This window comes from Apodemus sylvaticus, chromosome X, assembly GCF_947179515.1.
Source record: "Apodemus sylvaticus chromosome X, mApoSyl1.1, whole genome shotgun sequence".
Lineage (NCBI taxonomy): Eukaryota > Metazoa > Chordata > Mammalia > Rodentia > Muridae > Apodemus > Apodemus sylvaticus.
In genome coordinates, this window is record NC_067495.1 from 66,239,506 (window position 1) to 66,263,973 (window position 24,468).

General features: G+C 40.7%; 1 protein-coding gene across 1 annotated transcript in view; it reads right to left on the bottom strand.

The window, feature by feature from the left end:
* LOC127675336 (fibronectin type III domain containing protein 3C1) overlaps positions 1-24,131 on the bottom strand; it is a 47,491-nt gene extending 23,360 nt beyond the window's left edge. Inside the window, exons 1-3 of the mRNA XM_052171432.1 lie at positions 24,054-24,131; positions 23,248-23,361; positions 22,834-22,909 (exon numbers count right to left, since the gene is read on the bottom strand). Of these exons, the coding sequence (XP_052027392.1) occupies positions 22,834-22,909; positions 23,248-23,361; positions 24,054-24,131 (268 nt within the window). The remainder of the gene's footprint in view (positions 1-22,833; positions 22,910-23,247; positions 23,362-24,053) is intronic.
* Positions 24,132-24,468: the final 337 nt, after the last annotated feature.

Genomic DNA, 24,468 nt, shown 5'->3' on the forward strand with positions numbered 1-24,468 from the left:
CACTGCAAGTGAGATAAAGTTTCAGCTTTCTGCTGGTGTTCTCTCACTTAGCATGCTTATATTGCCTAAAGTTACTTCGTGTCATAAAATTATTTCTTGTAGTTATATTAACAAATAAAATGAAAGGAATTTTCATTAGGTCTTCCTTCCATAATATAAAAGTGGACACATACACATGAAAAGAGGGGACATGAACTTGCAAGAGAGCAAGGACTATACGGGATAGTCTGGAGAGAGTAAAGGGAAGGGGAAAATTATACGATTATATTGTAATCTCAAAGAAATAATTTAAAAAGTGAAAGGGGAGCCTAGAGGGATGGCTCAGTGGTTGAGAGCACTGGCTGATCTTCCAGAGGACCTGGGTTCGATCCTTAGCTCCCACACAGTGACTCACAACTATTTGTTAACTCCAGTTCCAGGGCTTTCAAAGCTCTCTTTTGACGTCCACATGGCACCAAGTCATACATACAGGGAAAACAATCATACACATAAAATAAAAATAAACACATCTTCAGAAAAAAGCAAACAGTTTTAGGGAATGATCTACTATAAGAAGGACTTATGCACCACTACACTTTTATATCACATATTCCTAATATTTACACATACCATTGCACAGCAGTTCAAAGTTATTACAGTACAGATACTTATATGTCATCATTCTTTGGGTTATTTGAAATTATTAAAATTAATACTTATTTCAAAGAATACAGGAGTTTCTAGGGTCCTGGAATGGTCATTTGTATGAGATCACAGTAAACATTATATACCAGAAAAGAGTATTGGATCCACTGGAACTGGAGTTACAGATGGTTGTGGGTGCCTTGTGGGTGCTAGGAACTAAACCTGGGTCCTTTGCAAGAGTAAGAAGACCTCTTAACATCTTAGTCTAATAGCCAATGATTCTTGTTCCCAAGAGTCACTCTCAAGAAGAAAATACGAGTACTATGAAATTTTCTACTTAAAACAATAGTGAGATGCTTACTAGCTTATCCAGGTACATAGCCAAGCAAATGGCAAGAGAAGAGATCAAATAACTTTTCTTTACAACAGCTCTCCTTCCTTTTCAAGGGGCGATTCTTTCTCTGCATATTATCTTGCTGTGTTTCTGCAGCATAATTTCTTCTTTCTTTCCTTCCTTCCTTTGTAATTTCACATATGCATACACTGCATCTTGGTCTTTTTATTGGATATATTCTTTATTTACATTTCAAACGTTATCCCCTTTCCCAGTTTCCCCACCTCCCAGTTATTATGCAATAACCACAGCAGCAGAGTTGATGTGTTCAACACCTATGTCACATCTAGAGGCCAGCCTTTCACAGTGCTACTCCTCTCCATCCTCTGGTTCTTATGTTCTTTCTAAACCTAGTTGCAAGATATTCCCTGAGAGATTTTTGGTGAGTGTGTGCTTGCCTGCATGTTTGAGTGTGTGCCTGTGTGTTCTTGGATATGTGTGTGTGTTGGTGTAGATGTTTCATCTACTGCTGAACAATCACAATTACATATTCTTAGCATTTTGTAAAGTTCAGAGCCTCTGCATTAACAACTACCCTCTACAGGAGAAGCTTCTCTGGCCAGGGCTGAGAGTAACACAATTCTGTCATACTCTGGAGCTAGAGTGTTTACTCTATTTACATTAATACTTCCTTATCTTTTCTAGTCTGGTAAACAGATTTGCACTGGTGCCTTTGGCTCCCCACTGTTGCTTTAGATACAACGTTCTGGGGTCTGGTAGAGCAACCCTTCTTGCCTCTTTGGCTTTCTGCAGTCTTCTGATTATGGTAGTCAGCCAAGTAGGCTTGGGCTGTTTTCAGAGACCTCCAATGGCTTCAGAGTCATGACTCTGAACTAATATAATTCATCAAGAAGTCCCTTTATGTTCCTTATTGAAAGGCTTACTTATTTACAACTGCAAGACTCTGGCCAAAGCTTTTTGTTTGAAAATTGAAGGCAGGGGGAAAGGATGAAGGTCCATTATAAGTCCTTAGTCTGTAAGGCTAAGGAGCCATTTTCAACATGTGGTATGGCTGGTAGTTTATCCAGAATGTATTCCCATGTACTGAGGACTCCTTCGTTTGCCCATCTTCTTCTCTCTGTTCCAGTGTTTGCTGTTGCTTTTCAAAACTGGAGGGAGTATTCAGGTTGTTTAAAAAATTTTTTTTAACATTTTCTCTGGGACCAGGAATCAACTCCTTTCCCTCACAATTTTGTGATCCATCTTGTTCTGTGAGATTTCCTTTCAAGGTTAATATAGCCTAACTAAATAGATGTGTATGATCTGGGGTGAAACTGTTTCACCTCTAAACGTTGGAAGGGTCTCTGTTGTGAGAAGAGCCCTAGCTGAGACATGCCCAGACTGTATGCTGTCCTGGATCTCTCCTCTGACTACAGGGGAGGGCTACTGCCCTTGGGAAATATCTTCTGGGTGAACGTTGCAGCTCGTGCCAGACCCATGAAATGGGTTGCTCCTTCTATGTTGTCTCTGACAGAAACCTCCAGTGTGGTCTCAAACACTGGTATAATTTTGATTGTCAGTCTTAAAAAATTCTTAGTTTCATTTGTAACAAAATTGTCCCTTATTTTCACTCACAGAACAAGAATGACTGCCTGCTCATGCCATATTAAATTATAACTACAATCTACAATTAGACCTATCCAGTTGTAATTTATGAAAAGTCTCTGAGGTACCTTATATCTAGGTCACCATGTCTCTGACACATGGTCTTCAGTTGTGAGAGAGATGTTTTATGTGCCTTAATAGATTGTCCTATACTATTCCATGACCTCTAAGCTTAGTTCTAGGTGATATCCTTGAGAAGTCTTCATTTGTGGGCACCCAAGGCTCATCTGTGTTTAGTTAGGCCAGGGTATGGTGTGGTGCCTGCTATGTAATGTAGTTCCTCTGGCTCTATCAGTCCACTGAAGTAGAATCTGATGGGGAAGGATTTGCCAAGACTGTATGTTGTCTATGAGAGGTAGTTTTGAAAATAGTCATTATCAAACTAAATAAGTATAACAATTTGTGGGAGATGATACAGGGATGCTCTCAAGAACATGACTTACCATCAGTCTAGGCTAGTTGAAACCATTTAGAAGAACACTAATCTGGCTACATGTCAGAAAGCCTAGCTTCATTTTATAGGTCAAATCTTTCTGTATATTAGATAAAAGCTTAAAGGAATCCCACAGTCTTGCTTCAGTTTATTAGATATGAGCTTCAAGATCTTTAAAACCAGGAGGAGACTTAGATAGCCAAGGCTGCATACTAGAAATCTAAGGAGAGACAGAGATTGGTTGACAACTGTCAATTTCCAGCTCATCTCTGGAAACTCTATAGCTCTACCTAGTGGCCACTCTGCTCAGTCACAAGGAATCAGCTCATTTAAGGGCCAAAGGACTCTTTCCTGTTATTGCTGTTGTTAGTTAGGATATTTTAACCATCAGTTTTAAAAGTTAGTCAGCAATATGTGTTCCACAGGGCACATCCAATCAACAAAGAACAGGTCAATTGCAAGCAAGAAACTATCTCTCTGCCTTGTAAGGAAAGACCAACATCCTCTCAAAGAACTCATCCTCAGAACAAACCTAAATTAGGATAACTGCCCATGATTTGGGGAGAGAACAAGAACATGACTCAGTGGTAGCCTTCATTCCAGCCCTGCCTCCTCCTGTCAATAAATTACAGTTTGAATAGTCCCTCCTTCCTGTGGCTAGCATTTCAGTTTCCCATAGTGAGCTTCCCAAAGTTCACACCACTAACATCATTCCTGTGCATCTCTGTTTAAGCAGGATTTTTACCTGTCCAATGTGACCTCAGCCCCTTCCCCATCTAAAAGATATTTGTTCTCTCACCTTCTGTGACAAAAGACCTCCTTAGGTTTACTTCAAAATTACCCTGTCCCCACTGCTGTGGACCTGCCTCCTGAGTGTCAGGGTCTTCTTGCAAACCAGGAAGCAGCCGCCTGTTGTAGTGCATTCTGTTCTCTATTCTGGAGAGTCGTTGGCTTACTCTCCATGTTCTCCTTCACCCTTTCTTTCTTTCTTTCTTTCTTTCTTTCTTTCTTTCTTTCTTTCTTTCTTTCTTTCTTTCTTTCTTTCTTTCTTCCTTCCTTCCTTCCTTTCTTTTCTTTCTTTTCTTTCTTTCTTTCTTTCTTTCTTTCTTTCTTTCTTTCTTTCTTTCTTTCTTTCTTCCTTCCTTCCTTCCTTTCTTTTCTTTCTTTTCTTTCTTTCTTTCTTTCTTTCTTTCTTTCTTTCTTTCTTTCTTTCTTTCTTTCTTTCTTTCTTTCTTTCTTTCTCTCTCTCTCTCTCTCTCTCTCTCTCTCTCTCTCTTTCTTTCTTTCTTTCTTTCTTTCTTTCTTTCTTTCTTGTTCTCAGTTTGCATGAAGATGATTGAACACTTTGTAGAAGTATGGCATCCTGGTCATGACACCCCAAACCCTCTGCAGAATGCAACCCTCTCCAACTCCCTCTAAGTACTTATTGAACCATTGGACTGGATCACTTTTTTATTTAGCAGTTCTCTCTTTTTCTCTCCTCTCTCTTCTCTCCTCTCCATCTTGTTCTCTCTTGTCTCTCCTTTTTCTCCTCTCTTCTCCTCTACTCCCCCTCCTCCTCACCTCTCTCCACCATTTCCTCTCATATTCCCTTCCTTAGCAGCTCTGGCATTGTGAATGCTTCTTGTTCTGTCCTTGGAATGTTCAGTGATTCCCTTCTATGCCTCTCTCCCAAGGTGACTAGGAAATCTGTTCCTTGGGTACTTCCTCTATTAAGAGGCCAAGGAGTTGTTACTGGGATGCCTGCCATTTCCTTTTCTGTCCTCCCCGGGAAATGTCCCACAGTTGACTGACATCCTGACAAGGACACAGGTCAGGGGTCTTCAGAACACCCTGGGCTCTCCTAAACACCATGGGTTTCCAAATCCCACCCCCAGTACCTGCAACATCTGTTTTAAGATGCCCTTTTCCTAATGTCTGCAAATTGGGTCTCTGGAGTAAAATCTGACCTAACAAATGACTTAGTGCTAATATAAATTGAATACCTCTCTGTGATCTTAATAGTAGATGGGACTTGACAAATTCTTAGGGACCCTGATCACTTTAGGATCAGAACCAGAAAGTGGTAGGAAGTGCTCTTTTTACAAGTCTTCTGCCCCGTTGTTGGCTTTGCCTGCTTCAATCTTGTTCTTCTCACTCTGTGAATATTCCCATGCCCTCAAACTCTGTAACCACTGACAACATGCCCATTCTTACTATTTGAAAGCCAAATGTCCCCCCCTTCTAGACTTTTGACAGGATTGATAGTCTCCTATTTGCTGTCCATCCATTAATCTGCCTACTATCTACTATTTTCTCTCAGACCCCACCCCCAGATATCACCTCCCTTTTCAGTCTTGGACCTCAAAGTTACCTTGTTCACCATTATCCTTTAGTCAAAATTTGAACTCTTTCTTTCTTACCTTGGACTGATCCTGACTAGAACTTCTCCCAGTAACTTACCTGGCAAGTTTTCAGCAGGAATTTGGAGACAGTTCCAGTCATTTCTGGAATGTTCTTCAGAGGCAGTCAGGCATTCTTTTTTCTTCCCTCCTGTCTTTCCCTCTGACTCTACCTGTTCCTCCTTCCAAATATCCCCCTCTCCCACAACATTCTTCTCCAAGATGTAGTAGACCCAATTTCCTTTCCCAAGACAGAGAGACCCCCCTTCAGTTTTATGCCACAGTTGCTACTAGCAGTTGTAGGTCTCCAGAGTCGCTAGTGTCTCCCAACCTTCTTATGCTGCATCCGAAAATGATCTCATTGTCATCTGTTTTCCAGTCCAGGCACAGAGCAAGGTTTGATAGCCCTGAAACAGACCCTCAGAATCTCATGCCCTTGGGCTCCCTAGTGCTTCATGACTCTTCTCTACCTTTACCTCTGTAGAGCTTGTAACTAGGCCTTAGTCTATCTAGTCCAACCAGCAGGAGATTCACTCTGACCTGTTGCCCACTTCTCTAAACAAATGGAACTATATATGAGAGTTGGCCCCTTATGCCTTAAAGTTCTATAAACTGACATTCTGCTCATCCCCAGGCCCTTCAAATTTACTCTCCTTTAACCTCTGCTTTGTCTCCCACCTCTGTGCAACATGATCAGCCCCTCTCCACCATCCTCCACTTCCTCCTTTTGTTCTCAGTCTTGTCACACTTCCCTTCTCCAATGTCCAGTTTCTCTTCAGCCCTGAAAGCCACACAACCCTAATCACTCTGCTCTCCATACAAATACAGGTAACATCTTTCTTGTGGCCCAAATACTTCATTATTATTACGAGATAATGGATAGATCCTTATGGTTTTGTCTCACTTCCTATTCCTGGACCACTGGATAGGTTCAAGGATGGTCTTGTTCTCCAGGAACTCCCATATTCAACTGTGTATAGTCTTAGAGGCCTAACATGATGATTTTTGACTGCTTCCTCCAGTGGGTGGCTGAGGCAAGTCCCCTTCCTTTTCAGATGACATTTTTTTTTAACATGCAGAGTTCATTGCTCAATGTGAGTTCTACACCTAGCTATAAATAGGACAGCTAGCATCTATGTTCATTTAAAAACTTTCCTATGACATCATTCATTCAAACTCCCTCACTTGAAGAGAGTAGTGTTTCCTTGCTTCAAAGGGATTCTCTTTATTAACAGGAAACTTCTCCAGTGTCTCCTTGAAGTAGCCCCATTACCAGAAGGTTCCACTTTGGGGACATGATTGCCTATCCCTTGGCCCTGTTGGCTGGCCAAGGGCCATGATGTGTCCCACTATTTTTCCCCTCTGACTGGACTCTTTTACTTAGCTTGTCTCCTTTTCAAATTCATCTTCTCAGACCAGCAGAATACCTCAGATCCACCAAGGCCAGCCTTTGAGAACCCTACTTGTTTCTTAACCACCTAGAAGTTTCTTCCTCACCTGAAAGGCTTTTCATTCCTCCACGGGAGCCATTCCTACTTTCCAGGCCAACCACTTTCCCCTCTGACATGTTCTTAGTACACATGCTCATCTCAGCCCTCTTATGAAAGAGTGCTTACAGGATCTCTGTAAACAATGTAACATCTGACCAAGGGTCTCTCTTCAAGCTATTATTAGGCACCCACCTTTCCCGACTCATCTACTTACTGTGCAACTCATGCCTTCCTCCCATAAGATGCACCAAATACTTCCTGGTAGTAGCTGTAGTTGACACTCTCTCAGGTTGGGTGGAGGCTTTCCCTACTTCTAACAAATGTGCCTCTCTTGTGGCCTCAAGGCTACTAGGAGAAATATTTTCTCATGCCTCCCATTCAATTTGACAATGACTCTGAATTTGTTTACCAAACACCTCAATGGATCTGCAGTACCCTAAACATTTTCAGAAGATTTTACATTCTTGTCTTACTCAGTCCTATGGGAAAGGAGAGAGAGTGAATGGAATCTTCAAAACCATCTAGCCTGCTCCTCTCTCCAGCTACATATGGACTGGATTTCTGTCCTGACCCTCGCATTCCTCAAACTTCCCGAGGTGTCTTACAATCTTCTCATTCGCTGCATTTCTGAGTTAATGTATAGGCACCCACTTTGACCCACACATCCTTTTAATTGGAGCACATCAAAAACCCATCCTACTTCATTAAATGAGTCTCTATTTCATTTCTTCAGACCCTTCTACTGTCCTTTGCTAATTTCCGGGACCCCATTTCTATCCTTTCCTTAATAGACTACTCCTTCCTCTTCCTCCTTTGAGATCTTGTTTTGATTCTCACTTTAATGAACCCTTTAAAGCCCATATGTGAGGACCTGCACAAGCTCCTTCTCACCAAAGATCCCTCCCATGCCCAAACTTCAAGATTGCTCCCATTGGTACTACCACTTCTCCCCCCCCCCCAAGGAAGCTCCCCTGGGCCCTGGGGACCTGAACACACAAGTCCCTAAATACTCTCTCACCTTCACAGACCTACCTTGGTGTACCTCATCTGTGTCCTAGAGGATATGGATGAATGCATCCCCCCAGTCTACCACATAACACTCTCACCCCTTTCTTCATTCCTGCCCTCTCACACAGGTCCTTACTTGATAGCTAAACCAGACCACCTCACTCACTATTAATCTCCAGAAGAGCTTCAGTGATGCTGTCCACTCCTCCTGTTGGGTCTGACTACACTTGCCTCACATAGCTAACAACGTTTTCCTGATGTCCATTGCTGCCTGGCTTGCTTCAGAAGCGTGACTCCACCCTGCCTGACAGGACTCCACTGGATCTTTATACACACATGTGGATGGCTTCAATGGAGGCGAAGATTCCTGCAAGCAGGCCACCATAACTGTTCCCAGAGATCACATACCTACCTATCACCTCCTAGGTGTCTCATCCTGGCTGTATTAAAAAGGCCTTTGCTTGGCCTACCTAGGCCTCCTGTGCAACTTCTGGAAGCTAACAATCTGACCGTTGCCATCTTATCCTAACCACTGTTGCTCAAACTCACAACCTTATCACCTTATCATGCCTCTCCTTGCTCTATCTGAAGAATTCCATTTCATGAAACAGTTTAAATTTCCTGAAGTCAGACTTTACCTGAACATACTTTTTTAGCACATCCCGAGAACAACTGAACCACCCACCGCTAGTCAGTCAGAAACCTAAACCCAGACCCACTGACTGCCAGGGAAGAGATTGGCTTTCTGATCCCTTCCTCATGTCTTACTTTTCCCACTCACTTGTCCTCAGCTATCCCTTCCTCCTCTCAAATACATATCTCCCTTCTATTAAATTCATACTCATGATTTCCCTGAAATCTTGTTCTTAAAAACAAGTATTTTCAACTTAATGTTGGAGGTGTCCCCTTCAGATTGGCATGCCACGCTATGTACCCTTTCACAGCCCCAACCTTTGGACACTCCACCTCCCTTTGGAACACTCATTCTTAGTACCAAATGAAGACACTCACGGAAGTTCTTCCAGATATCCTGCTTTAACCTTTCTATCTCTCTGCCTGTCCTACAGCACTGGAATCTTGGATTTGCAGCTTGCAGGCATATACGTCTCTTCCTTTTATCAGATAAGAGTGTCCTCTTACCTTCCTCTGCCCCACATTCTAACCCTTTCCTCCTGACATGCAAATCCAATTCCAGAATTTGCTTTCTGTCAGGAGTCTCTGGGCTGTGAAGATGATCTTCCTCCTACAAATCTTGGGGTTCTGACAGAAGTGGGCACTGGGACTCCCAACAAGTATTAGAAATTCTCAATTCTTGTTGTAATCAGCTCCTGGCAGTCCATGACCAGATGTGTTCTCTAGCTGCTGTTTGTCATAAAGGACTTTGTTACTTGGAGGCCACCCATAGTAGTATATGTGCACTTCTTCAGGGCTACTGTATCATTATCTTGGTTCTGGTAGTAATCATTTAAAGAGGATGAGGGATAGAGCCTCTGCTGTTTTGCAGGGCTCTAGCTCATGGTTGGCTTCTTCATTGTCGTAGCTGTTTTCTTTGGTTGCCCCTTTCATCTTGCTTACCTTGGGATTCCTCTGCTTCCCTTGCTCACTAACCTCTTCATAATTTCTCCCAGTGAAGTCACAAGAACACCTCAAAGCTGTCCTTGTCCTTCAGACCAGTTCTTCCTAGGACCATCTTCCTCCCTCTCCAGGAAGTTCCATTTAGAGTCTTGGTTGCCCTGTCTTCCTCCTGAAGCATGAGCTTGAATTGAGTGGCAAGATTCATGATCATCTTGTTTTGAAGGGAATTCCATTTCATGAAACAGTTTAAATTTCCTGAAGCCAGACTTTACCTGAATATACTGTTTCAGCACATCCTAATTTAACCATTAATACTATCTTCTCCAACCTATAAGGCCATTCTGATTATTTCAAAATTTCCCTCCCCCCAGTAACCTCTTTCCAAGCCTAACCCTTATAGAATCCATCACCTTAGGAAGTTTACTCCCTCTCCTTCTGAGGAGAGCCTGCGACCAGAAAATAGGCATTGTCAGCCTCCTCAGTTCCAGCTCCCTGGGCCTTCACTGCTTTTGCTCTCACACTCCCAGCCTCCTCCTGCTCCCATTGCCCTATGACTCAGCCCATCATCATTAACACTTCGTCTGTTACATGACCCTGTGATCTCTCCCCATTTCATGATGTCTGGAACCATTTTCCCCATAAATGAGGTCGCCAGACTCTAGGGACCACCTCGAGTCCAGTTTCCTTTTCCATGTCCCACTTGGTCTGAATAGAGGCTAGGTAGTTTTCTTTTCTGTGGATCCTACTGACCATGACCATAGACAGTTTATCCATATCACCCAACTCTTTGCCCTGACCTGACTGGGTGACTGCATTATCCTTTATTCCTCTTTAACCCTGAATGAGAAGGAGCATGTTTGGAGGGTGGCTGAGGACCATGTTGACAGTCTTGTTGATGATCACTTGAAGATAGCCATGGCTGTCCCTAGAGAGAACACTGATTGAATGAGAGATGCTGGTCACCAATGACTCAAGCATATTTTCTCCAGTATTTCAGCTGGCAAGACCCAACAGGCCCATAAGGTGGTAGGTAAAGCGTTGATGGCTTAGGGAAGTAACACAGGCTCTAATTGAGAACTCAGTCCCCCTTCTATGGGATTAACTTAGGCTTTCTAAATTTGTCAGTCTTAAACCTGAGCTTCCTGAGAGACTGTTCTCCACTTTTGGTTCATTTCTCAATTAGCCACAGCCATTACAATGAAAGTTGAAATGCCTTGATCCACAGATCCCACAAAAGGACCTATTTAACTTGACCTTTTGTGTCTTTAACAATACAGTGGATGCAATTTAAGCTTTAAAAAGCCAATAATTTTACAAGTTACAACTTAAATATCACATGCTTGTCTTGGCCATAAAAGATCCAAACCAAGAGGCCTCTAAGGAATACTGTCACTACACTTCTAGTCCACCTGGACCATTTGTTGTACTATTTCTGATAATGGGCAAAGGTTTGTCTAAACCTGAGGCTATCCAACAACCTATGCCCAGGTTGTAGTCACCAGGGCCACTAGAATATGGACTGTGTCAGCCTGGGCGTGTGTGTGTGTGTGTGTGTGTGTGTGTGTGACACATTCACTGACTGGAGTCCTGTACTGAAAACAGTCACAACTGTTCTCTTAAGCATCTTTCTTCTGTATTGATGCTGTCAAATGAGGAATGAAGGTACCCAGGATCCTTTGTGCCTATAACACTTAAGTCCATAGAACATAGGGAAATTATGATCATAATGACAAGACAGTGCCCTTTCTTTTGGATACTGGTGCAATTGACTAATTCTGTTCTAACTGACTACCAGGGAACAACTACAGGAGTTTCCTTCCCTTTTGCTGTCATAAGGGAAACCCAAGATTTCATATGCCACATTCTTATTCACCTTCTATTTCACAAAACTTATCCATAGGGATTTCTTTTCTTACCCTTCTGTCCCCTTTGCTTACTAGGGAGGAACTTACTCCATAAGCTTGAATTCTGTCAAATTATCCTCTTATTCTAGGCTGCAGCTTATGGAGAGCCTCATTCCTTGAGCTTCACTGAAACTCCTAGGGCATGTATGAGACAAAGTTGTCTAGTATTACCCAATAGCATCAGTTGTAACACAGCTCCCTCAATAACCCTTCTGAATATATTTTGATAGCTCAATACCCATTCTTCTCCTTGGGGCTAAGGGTATCAACCCCATGATCTTTCACTTCCTTGATTCTGTTAGCCCCATTCCTGAGAATTCCCTCCAAAATATGCCCATCTATGCAGTCTAGAAACCAAAGGGTTCCTTCTAACTGTGAACCCTTCTACCTAGTAGTCCTCAACTCTTAGGTCTTCCATTTTCAACCCTCCCTGGTCACTATTTCACAGTCTTGGACCTCAATGGTTCTTTCTTCATTATTACTTTCCACCTCAAGTCCTGTGACCTTCTTACCTAACTCATGACTCAAATTTCTTCCAATACATTACCTTGGCTGTCCTCTCTCAGGGATTCTTAATATTCAGTATTTGGGACAAACTCTTCCAAAGCCCCCTTTCTAAGACATAGAAAACCTGCTCTTAGGCTTCCTTCCTGACTTATTGTCTCCTGAATCCCATATCTTCTTCAAGTTCCTAGCAACCTTAGATATCAAGTGTGTAGAACCAAGGCTTAGTTGAAACCAGATCATCTATCTGGCCTGAAAGTCACCCCCATACCAGACACAATTCTTGCCTCCTGGAAGGAGGACATTAGCCCAATTCATTTCTCTAATGCCAAGAAGGATCTTCTTTCAGTTTAGATTTCATAACCTACTGGAACTTGTGTCCCCAACATTGCTGTTGTCTCAGAACCCTTTTATACTACATTAAATGGTGATGTCAATGTTCACTTGTTTTCCACACTAGAAAAACATAAAGCCTTTATAGTCCTGAAGCTGGCTCTTCCTGGACCTCCTGCTCTTGGGCTCCCCAACCTATTCTAATGTTTCCACCTTTACCTTTTCAGTGCTTACAACCAGGCCTTAGATACTCTAGCCCAACTGCTCTAATTATCCCCAGCCTGTAGCCTTTGTCTAAAGGAACTGATAAAAATATTTGAGCTGGTGCCTTATGCCTCTAACTTCAGGCAACAACTGTTTCTGCTCTTCGTCACAGCCTCCAGTCTATCTTTTACTAAGTTGTTTTTTCCTGTCCTCTCCTCTATTTCGTCCTTTTGCCTCCAGTCTTGTCACATCAGTCTTTTCTACCCTGCAGCCTCTGGACAGCCGTTCCCTCCAGTATCTGTGACTGCTGTTCTCCCAGCTACGGCCAACACCCTTTTTGGGACACAAACACTCCTCAGCATTACTCAGAGGCAGTAGATGACTCCCTTAAGGTTTCCTACCAGCTCAATTCGACCCTCATTCCTGGGACCCTGGATTGTTTGATCGAGGGCTGCTCCCTCAAAGTCCCCCTACTTGTTTGATTCCCTTGTTGAGGGATAGCATGAGACTCTCAACTGCTTCCATTCTCCGTGAGTGGAAGAGGCACACTTCCTGCTTCTTTAGCAGGCAGAGCTCAGCATACTTGTCAGGGTCCTACCCTCAGCCCGGAACACTGCAGTGACCATCTATGCTGACTCTCTGTGGGTACCTACCTATAGGATCATTCACTCCATCTCCTTGACTTGGTGATAATGGTGGTTTCCTTATACCTAGGCCAACACTATCATCACTGAGGGGTTTCTCTCTCCCTGTGAAGCATTCAGAATGCCTAAAGGGGATGCTACCATTCACTGCCAAGGGCATATCACAGACAAAGACTTTGTACCCTGGGGGCTTGAATGGCCCATCTCTGGGCTGGCCTAGCAGTCCAGGTCCAGGTTGTGCTCCACTGTCTCTTTCTTCTGTATACATCACTTCTTTCCTGATCCCTCCTTACCCCGGTCCACGGGCAGAACACCTCAGCTTAACCAGAGCGGCTCTTTCAGGAGACCCAGTTCAGGAGCCCTATTTCAGGAGTTCTGCTGGTATCTTACTGAAATACCCACCTTGGGCTGGCAAGATGGCTCATCGGTTAAGAACACTGACTGCTCTTCCAGAGGTCCTGAGTTCAAATCCCAGCAACCACATGGTGGCTCACAACCATCTTTAAAGGGATCTGATGCCCTCTTCTGGTGTGTCTGAAGACAGCTACAGTGTAACTTGCATACATAAAGTGAATAAACAATTTTAAAAAAATACCCAGCTTGATGTGTGTCAGCTGCATCCCAGAGGACAAGGAGAGCTGAAGGCATGCTCTCTGATGCACATCCCAACCTCTCCTTCCCCTTAATTCTTTCTCCCTCTCTCTGTCAGAAAGGGGCCCTTACTTCCATACGTCCACCAGACTGCCTCATATCCATCCATCTCATGAAATCCCATTACTCCTCCATGTTCTCCGCCTGTTGGAACTATGTTTACCTGTCCCTGGTAGCAGATCAGGCTTTCCTGCCCCATATCTGTCTGACTTTCTTTGACAGGGGAATTGTACCACATCTACTAGAAAACCTGAAATCAAATATGTGCATGGGATGACTGGAGTTGAGGCAAAGACCTGTGCAGTCAGGTCACTATAATTAATTTCCAGAGATTTCTTACCTGCCTACAACCCCCTCAACATCTCTTCAGGAGGCCAAACCAAAAGGCCCTTAGCCTGGCTGCCAAGTTACCTTTTACATCCTTTGCATTTTTTCCCCTACATACCTCTTGGCAGCCTTCAGTCCTCTGTGTGAAACTGCATGTTAACCACACCTTCCCCATCTACCATACCAACACACCTCCTTCTTTTCAGGCTGGTGAACCCCTTAGACTAACTGAACTGTGTACCTTTTAGCAATCAGTTAACAAATCTTGGTCCATCAGTTGCTAGGGAAGAGGCCACTGTCCTGACTTCCCTTCTTCCTGTCCTTCTTTTCCCACCCTCCATCTTCTTCTGTCTCTCTACAACTCCATCTCCATCTGCCATTTGGGTCTTATCTACAGTTTCTCTAAAATCCAGTACAGTACCTTCACAACTTAACCTTGGAAGTGCTCTCTTCAGATTATTATGCACCCCTAGCCCTTCCCCTGGAACACTCACTCTAACATCAAATGCTGACTCCCAGGGAAGTTATTCCAGATAGCCTGCTTTGACCTTTCCCCTGCCTGGCATCCACCATTGGAATTTTCTGAATTCGTGGCTCCCAGGCCTGTGTGTGCCATGTGAAGAATTATAGGGTACTTTCCTGTAACCTATAATATTACTCTTCTCTTATTTACTCATCTGAATACAGATCTTGACCTCTGTCAAGACACACCTGGATGTGCATATGATCCTCTCCCTAGCAACCTTCTGAGTCACAAACTCTTGTGCAACCTCTCAAGAACAAGCCAAAGGTATCCTTATTCGGCAGGCCCTTCACTTCCAAGCCTCATGTCCTTCTGAGCAGAGAGCCAATGCTGCCTCATCTTCTTTTGTAGCCACAGAGCCAAAATCAAGAGTTCAAGAATAAGACTTGGGAGGTCACTCCACTCCACTCCCTTCCTCACTCTAAACCACATTCCAGCGTGAATGCCCCTTCTTCCTGTGCTTACATTCCAGCTCGAACAGCCTTCCGGTGGCCAGCACTTACAACTTTCCATAGTCGACTTCCTCAAATCAACACCACTAATATCATTTCTGCACATCCTACTTTACGTATAATTACTACCTGGCCCAACGTGACCTCAGTTCCTTCTTCAGCTCCAATAAAAATTCTAGCCTGTAAACAAAATTTACCCTCTTCCTTTCTTTGCTGAAAGCCATGATTATTTAGAAAAAGACTTCTCCCTGCCATTGTGGATTTGCCTCATTGTCTTCCTTTTCTTCTTACATTTTGTTTCTAGTAAGGAAAGAGGTACCTCTCTCCCTAAGAACTTATAAAGCCTTGTGAAGTTTGAATAAGAATGTCCCCATAGGCTCATGTATTTGAATGTTTGGTTCCCAGATGGTGGACAGTTAGGAAGGATTAGGAAGTGTGGCCTTGGAGTAGCTGTGACCTTTTTAGAAGAGGAATATCTCTCATGTTAGTCTTTGAGGTTTCAAAAGCCTAAGCCAGGTCTTGTCTCTCTTTCTTCTTCCAATTTTTAGACAAGATGTAAGCTTCCAGCTACTACTCCACTATGCTTGCCTACGTGCTGCCATGCTTCCCACCCTGATGGTCATAGATTCACTCTTTGTAACTGTAGGCAAGCTGCGAATTAAAGTAAATTTCTTTCATAAGTTGCCTTGCTCATGGTGTCACCTCACAGCAGTAGTAACTTAGACAAACCCCAGGGCTCTACAGACTTTTGTGTTCTCCATCTCTACAGATGAGCCTTTAGCAGTTCTAGAACTGGTAGGGTTGAAAATAGTTATCAGTAAGAAAATGAAAATTTGTGTCTTGACCACCTTCTCATCTTTGGCACTTTGGTCTCAGGCTCTCCTCCCTGATGTTAATGGCAAGCCTGATTGATAAACTTTTAAACCTGTATGGCAGGCAAACAGCTTTTCACTCATTTCTTTTCTGGTCCGCCCTAGCTGATCTGTTCCCTTCCTAGGTAGGTACATCAATGTTTAAACTTCACATCCACTTAACAGTCCAGAGGCTCTTTGGCTTTCTTAATTCTGTCTCTCTTGTCCTGAAGTGATATGTTGCTGTTTGGGGCCTCAAAGGTCCTCCGTATATTCTCCAAAGTAGATATCTACATCATATAAATAGGATATCTTCATTTTTCAATATTCCCTAACAGCTACTCCTATCACAGTTGCCCTTAAGGATCCTAACAGCTTATCTGGAATGTTTCAATATCCTTTCAAGTCTGAAGTCAGGAAAAACTTAGTCTTTCATTGATAAATTCTGGGCTACTATACCCCTGTAACTCCCCATGCAACACCCCTGTTTGGCTGTACCACAGAACAGCTCAAGATTTGAGGACAATGAATTAGGTTCTGATCTATGCCATTTTTTCTAGTCCTTAACCCTCATAGAACAGACACTCCCTAACATCTTCTGGTTCCCAGTGTTAGACTTTAAAGATGCTTTCCTTTATATTCCTGTCTACCCAAACTCTCAGCTCCTGTTGATGGCATAATGGTAGGACCTCTTTTATCCAAGTTACTCAGCAGTCTTACCTCAGAGATTTCAGGATAACCTTATCTTTCCCGATGTTTAAACCCTATCTGTACAGAGACCTTTCCTTCCTTAAAAATTTCCCTAGGACTAGCCTCCTTCAGTCTGTGAATATTAATCTGTAACTCAGATAATTCCACTTTAGAACAAAACATCATTCTAACTATTCAAAAACTGTCTTCATGCTGCTATAAGGTTTTTGTGTTCAAAGGCCCAGATATCCCCTAAAAATGTCAACATATTGGGACTTACACTAACAGCACAAGCATTCTTTCCATCTACTGCAATAATCATGTTTTGACTATGGTGCTCTAGATGAAACCTACTAAAAAACTTTTTAGGAAGGATGGGATTTTATAGGATTTGAGTATACCAGTTTGATCTGATAGCTAAACTTGTCTATGAAGACTTAGGGAAACAGAGGAAGACACATTAGATTGGATCCCTGAAATGATATGAACCCTAGATCGCCTAAAGAGGATTTACCACCTACCCAGAATTAGCTCTGAAAGATCTTAATAATTTTTTCTTTTATTATATGAGAAAAAAGGAGTAGCAGTAGAAGTTTCAACAAATGTGTTGGGGCCTCTCAGTGCCCAAATGGTTATCTTTTGAAGCCTGATGGCATAGGGCTGCTACCCTTACCTCGGGGCATTGGCACTCCCTTGGTTGGAAAGACTCGGTTAAGCCTCAGAGCACGATGACTCACAGGTCACACTAGACCCTTGAAAATCTCAAGATTTTCCACTGGGGATCAGATAGAACCAGCAAGTACTGCTAGATGGCATCCACACCCCAGCCCCTTCAAAGTGTTCCCTTGAGGCAGACCTGGTGGGTCTAGAGGCTTATTACCTATTTCATTTGGGATAGATGATCAAGGCTATCCCTCACTACCAAGGTAAGTATAGCTCAAGCCTGACTTTTAGGCTATTATTTCCTCATATTAGCCTATAAGAAATAAGGAAAAAAATCAATTTTCAAAACTGCCTTGAGCCAGCGTAGGTTCAAATACAGATAAACAAAGAAAACTGGACCCCTGCTGGAGTTGGTTAGTCTAGCTATCCGTGCCCCCTAACCCACACTCGCTAAGCTACCCCACATACCCAAACTACAAGTTTAAAATCGAAAATAATTAGCCATAAAACTAGAAATATAACAAGGTTACATACTTGATACGTTTTAAAATAATGTAAAGGGTAGAGATAAACCCACTCATGGTTTTTGTTGAGTAAAAGACGGGTGCTAAGTGGTGAAAAGAAATGCAATACTTAGATGATGTGTAAGTTTGCATCCTCCTGATTACTCAGCCAAATAGCAAAGGGAGGAAGAGGCTGTTAGGCTTACAAAGACTGTTTTCTGTGCTTAATTGGCAAACCTGCCATTCTAGACTGATGCTCAGATTTGCAAGGTCATGAAATAAACTAATTTTCACTAACTACACTGAGTCGCCAGTACTCTTCTTATAAAGTGATGATAATTTTTCACAAATGCAGACGATTGAGCTTATCTTAAAGACCTCCTCACATTTTAAAAGAACTCTTGAAGTTGTTTGGATCAGATTTTATCAAATATTACCCAGGTCTCCAAAACAGCCAATTTATAAATCCTATTTCACATGGCGTCATCAGTCCAGTGTGAATATTGTGCCCACCCCTAGCTCAAAAGGCCTGCTTCCATGAACGCCTTAGAGATCTGACTCCTTTTATAGTAAGACTCAAGGTGAAACAGACTCTTAAAGTGCCCTAGATCCCAATGAGTAGCTAGTTCCCTTTCTTGCTTTTACAAAAAATGTTCTATGATATAATTTTACAAGCTCTTTCCTAATATTCTCTTGATATTCTTTCTACAACACTCAACTCAGTTTAGGAAACTCATACTAGATGTTTTCCTTCAGACAGATGTATGTATGTATGTATGTATGTATGTATGTATGTATGTATGTATGTATGTTTGTATGTATGTGTATGAATTATATGTGTATGCGTGACTGTGGGCAGGCATGGGGAGAGGCTAGAGAACAACATCAGGAGTCAGTTCTACCCTTGCTCTTGGGATCTGGAAATTAAATTCAGGTTTGCAGGTTTGCCTGGAAAGACCTTTTTCTTGCAGAGCCATCTTGTGGTCCTTAGGGAGATTTCTTAACTGATTCTTGGACTGAAGTGATCACTTCCTTTGATTCACTTACTCCATCTTTATCCATCACTGTGTTCCTATATGTTACAGAGGATTTCTTTGCATCTTCACAACCATTGTTATTATTATATTTCTTACCCACCTCCCTAAAATTACCTCATGGTAATTTTAACCATTGTGACTTTCATTATCCTCTAATTTCTATTCCTACATCCTACAGCCATTTTCCCTCATCGTCTTTACCAAAAGGTCAATGATTCCCTCTAATAAAACAACTCAGGTCTTGCAAAGGATTTCTGGCTTTGCCTGACTACAACTCCTAACTAGGCTATCATGTTTTACCCAGTCACTCCATTTAAATGAACCCAACTGACAGTCTCCCTCCATATATACTTCTAATGGAATCACTATCATGAGGGACACCTTTTAACACAGGTGGCTCATATGGCTAAACAGAAGAAACACAGATGTCAGTTCTACATCCTATTATTCACCAGATTGTCTTTTTAAGCCAGACTTCCATTTTTGTTAGGGCCACAAGGAAAAGTTCGTTTCTCTGGGCATTATTTCATCATGTGACTTCACGTTCCTGTTAGAGAGGCCAAAAGGCAAGAAAAAGATACCTTCTCTTTCTCAAATACTCTCAATCCAAGACAATCTACAACACTCACAGGCATGTGTTCTTAGATGCTTCTAAATTAAAACTCCCAGTTCCATCACACTAGCCACTTAGTCACTGCAGTTTGTCTCTTTAACAAGATTCTGCCTCTTCTCAGAAAGCTTTTCATATTTCCTCTCTCTCCGATAATGACCAGTAGTGGGTCCAAATCCATCTCCTCCAATTCTACTAGGATTAGAAAAATCTAACAGTCTAATTATTTCAACATGAAATCCCTCAGCTTCAGCTCTTTCTTGGAATGGCCTTGGCTTGCTACAATTTATTTCATGCATCAACTTATTCCTTTTAAAATATCCTAATCACTTACTTTTCTATTTAGTCATCACCACGTGCCTTAATTCCTCAGCAGCCTCCTTTCTATGTAGAACTACGTTCTCTTGGTATCTCATTAATTTGTTTAATACTTGTACAATGCTCTTGATATCCAGGTTGCTCCTTTCAACCATCTCCTCCCTGTACCTTCTTTTGTAATCTATTGACTTTTTCATCGGATACCTTTCTTAATGGAATAAGCCATCATGGCAGATATAGGTACCAGAATAAGAATACTCACATTGGCTTCTTACGCTTATCATACTTGTTGGCCATAATAGTCTTTGGGACTAGACTATACTTAGGTATCCCTCAAAATCCATTTGGGGCCAGTTTAACTTTCCAAAGGCTTCAATTAGAATATTAAACTGGTAGAATTGTTTACAGTAGTCCAAGGAGTACCTGCCTGGCCCTGGGACAGAAATGTCATATATATGCCAATTAAGTAGGGATAGTACAAGATGCAGTTATAAGACTAAAACAGCAGGCATCTAATTAAATGGAGAGAACCTTTGAGAGATGGCTCCTATGGAAGGACTCATGGGACTGATCGGCTTTCCTCTCTCTCTCTCTCTCTCTCTCTCTCTCTCTCTCTCTCTCTCTCTCTCTCCCTCCCTCCTTCCCTCCCCCTCTCTGTCTTTTTCACTTAATCATTTGGTATGACTGCTATTTTTCATATTAAAGCCATTAAGTTTCCACGGCCCTGTTGCAGGCCATTACCATTACCATTGGCATCAGTTCCTGTCTTCCTCCATCAATAACTTCACAATCTCCAAGTTGATGTTACAGTTAGGCCTTCAACCTCTTGAGATAGTCATTCTTCCCTTCCCATCCAAAATGCTTAAGCCTTCTACGTTTTGCCCATGGTCTTCAAACACTATGATATATCATCAATATCAATAACGTCCCTTTGATAATCTTTCTGAACATTGAAGAAGTGCCAGATGATGATCTGCCCCTTGCCAATGACTTAATCTTACTACTACGTCAGGAAGCAAATTTAGAGATAAAAAGGCTAAAAATAAAAGAAAAATCCCCACATTTTAACCATCAGCCCCTCACTATATGTAGCCTGACCACAGTGCCTTGTGAGGTCTTATACAAGTATTAAAAGCCTAATAATACTTTTTTTTGGAGACAGGGTCTCTCTCTCTCTCTCTCTCTCTCTCTCTCTCTCTCTCTCTCTCTCTCTCTCTCTCTCTCTCACTGTTCTGTAACTATGTAGACCAATTTAGCCTCAAACTTACAGAGATCCTCCTGCCTCCTGAGTGCTAGGATTAAAGATGTATGACTATGCCCTGTTTTAAAGTCCAATAAATCTTAAGGATCCATGGTAACTTATTCCAAATGACCAAAATCCCAGCAATTCATGCTATACTATTTACTACTTAACACAATATTAATATGCTTGCTTATGTATCCAAGTATAGACCTATGCATATAGCACATGAAAGAAGACTTAAGTAACTTTCCTTAACTGAATGAAGGAAACCCATTCCCTTTTCAGGAGGTAATCACAAACTGCCCACCATGCATCTATTTTGGCCTGGTAAGTACATTTACTGAGCCTCTGGCTCGTTACTGCCATTCCTGACACAACAGTAGATCAAAATCACCTTAGAATATAAAACAATTAGCATAAAGCAAAAACCATCTTAATTTAAAATAGTTGATAGTAAGTCTATGGATATAAAGCAATAACTTTATTATTGACTATTTAAAATTGAGATTATTTCTGTTTTACACATAATAAAATGTATATGTATAATTAAAATACTATAATAGTATAGTAAAATTATTATATGCAATGTAATACTTTATATGTGTGTCTTCTCCATTATTATTACTAGGTATACAGTGCAATGATGGTGCATGCCAGGTATAAAGAAATATTTGTTGGAAATGTGAATAAATGAGCTGCCTGAAGGTCCCATCTGTAGAGCAGTCTAAAACTGATCAATTAAACACTCATTATATATATACATATTTATATAATGCATATCTAGTTTTGTTGCTTTAGATTGTACAGATTGGTAATTAACAAGAGATTTACCTTTTAACAGAATGTTTAAAAATGAGAAGATTTATAGGTAGTTAACTCTGGAGGGGCAAGGGTTCACAAGTTCCCACACCTTCCTGAAGAATTATTGGCAGTTTACGGTGGCTGGAAGGAGTACACATTTTCTTCTGCAGTATAAGATACATACTTCTGTACAAAACCTTTCACCCATGCTCATGCAAGTAACCCTAACTAAACTGAATATGGTCACCAAAACCAAGCAACCCCACCCATGAAAGCAGAAGAAAGATGAGATAAGAAAAGGAAGGGCAGCAGGAGAGAGCAATGAAGCTACAATCACAATACATTATGTACATACATGAAGTAAAGAGATATATGCTTGCATCTTTTTAAAAGAGGAGGAAAGGCCATTAAGGAGAATGTGTGAAGACATTTGCTTTTGAAAAAAAATTATTTTATTCTGTTCATCAGTTATACTGTGCTTCATAAATTCAATAAGCCTGAATCTAACTTTGATAAGAAGATATGCCACTGTAATTGAAATGCCATTTAATTTTGAAAATATAGATATATTTGTCAATGTAGAAGTATATAAAAACTGGCTTACACATCCTGATATGTCTTTTTGTGGCCTTATAATTTGATGCAAACATTAAAAGTATATGCAACTATTTTCATTGCCTTTTTGATAGTCTCTAGTCTGTCAAATTTACAAACATCTCACTGGACATAAAGTATAGTCCTTTGTATTAGCCTGAAGTACATTAACCACTTCAAAGATTTTACTATTAAATTAAAGTTTTTAGCACAGGTCATATTGTAAGGTAAGTGATTAAAAATTTGAAGTCAGAAGTAAAGCTGTAAGTAAAAATCATTATCTACAATGTTTGACCTTCAAGTACAATTCCTCAACCAACTTCCTTTCATGTTTTAAAAGTTAGTTTTGAAGATTTTTATAAAGATAAGCAAGATTCGCTTTGATTCTTTTGTTGGTGCTAAGCACCTATGAGGAATATATCAAGAAGAATATTTAGTCTTCCAAGCAGTAAGAACATTATTTTAACAAACCTTGAATGTTCTGAATGGACCCATCATCAGACTTTATGGTAAGGATTTCTCCAGGATTCACTTGAACAAATATAATCTGGAAATAGATAATTATTTAATAGCATGTTTTTGTAAATCTATGGAAAAAGTCATTATCATTTTTTGAATAACATTTAGGCTCCCAAATTATAGGGATTTCAAAATGCTCAAGAAGAGTACAATTGTGTCAATGGATACTTAACAGAAATTCAATACCCCTTAGTAAGAACAGTTCATTCCTCCACCCAAGTAAAACTTAATAAGGTCATAGAAAATAGGTGCATTGAGTGGAAAGATAACATTCTCCTCTGCATCTACCCTCAGAACAAAACTCTAAAAAGAAATAAAGGAAATCCCAGAAAACACAATTTATCTGAAGGTAAAATGCAGACATACTTGAGAACAGTACTGAGGACAAGTCCAGGTGTTATACATCTTGGGCTGAGTCATAATCTGTGAATAATTAGAACACACTGCCATGGCATTAGGGTCCAGAAGATAACTCTCCACCTAAAAAAAAATGTAATTTTGCTTACAAAAATTTTTTACTTTTCTCACTTTCAGAAGTAACACGTTTTATTATCATACACTAATAATAAAACTGAGTATCATTTTGACGTTTTTATGCATGTATATATCTCAATCATTTCTGTTATGAGAAAGTATCATCTTTGCTTTTTTTTTCAAGAGACAAAAAGTTTGTCATCTTTTTACATTATATATTGAGTTTGCCTTCTCCTGAATCTATTAAAGGGGCAAATGCTAAATCTTAATTACACCCTTTCATTCTAGAAATCAATTAATAGCTATTCAAATACAATACTTTCAAATATTATATAATTGAACTTATTACTGAATGACTATGAAGGAATGTTAGTCTTCATTAAACACACAATTTCAAATGATATACCCTAGGAAATTGTAAATAGTAGAAATGTAACAATATAGAACTAGACCTTTCAAGTCGTGCAAAGGAGTATAAAAAAGCAGCTAATTTAAAAAGAAATGTTATATAGATAAGTAAGCTAGTGTCGAATGCCTTAAAGTTATTTTCAAAAGGTATACAAGGAAAACAACTAATGTTAAAAAGAAAACCAAAACCATTCCAAGTAATATGCCATAAAACCCAATAAAAGCCAATGTCAGATTTCATAACATTTCCAGTTATAGTGAAAATAAAAAAGAACCAAAACTTCTCTTACAGGGCACATGGGATCTCCATTGATAAATGGCACTGTTGGAGGTATTTCAGAAAGAATGGGTGCAAGTTGATGTTCCATTGGCTCTAAAAGGATTGACTTTCACATTAAGTGATAGTTCTAAAATAAATAAACAAACAGAAACTTAGATATTAATTAATGTAGTCATAATCATGTTTTTTAAAAGACAAAACAGGACAAGGTAACTCTGAGAAATTCCATCTTAATTTTCTTTTCTAGGGATGATTGAGTTAAATGGAATTATGTTAAGACATCATTTAAAGTAATCATTAATCTTCATAAATGACAGGCAGAACCAAATGTAGAGTTGACAGTTTCTGCTTGATTGTTTTCTCTTCATTCATGTAAAGACAAAGAAAGATAGCACATCAAGCAATACAAATAAGGATTTAGTTAA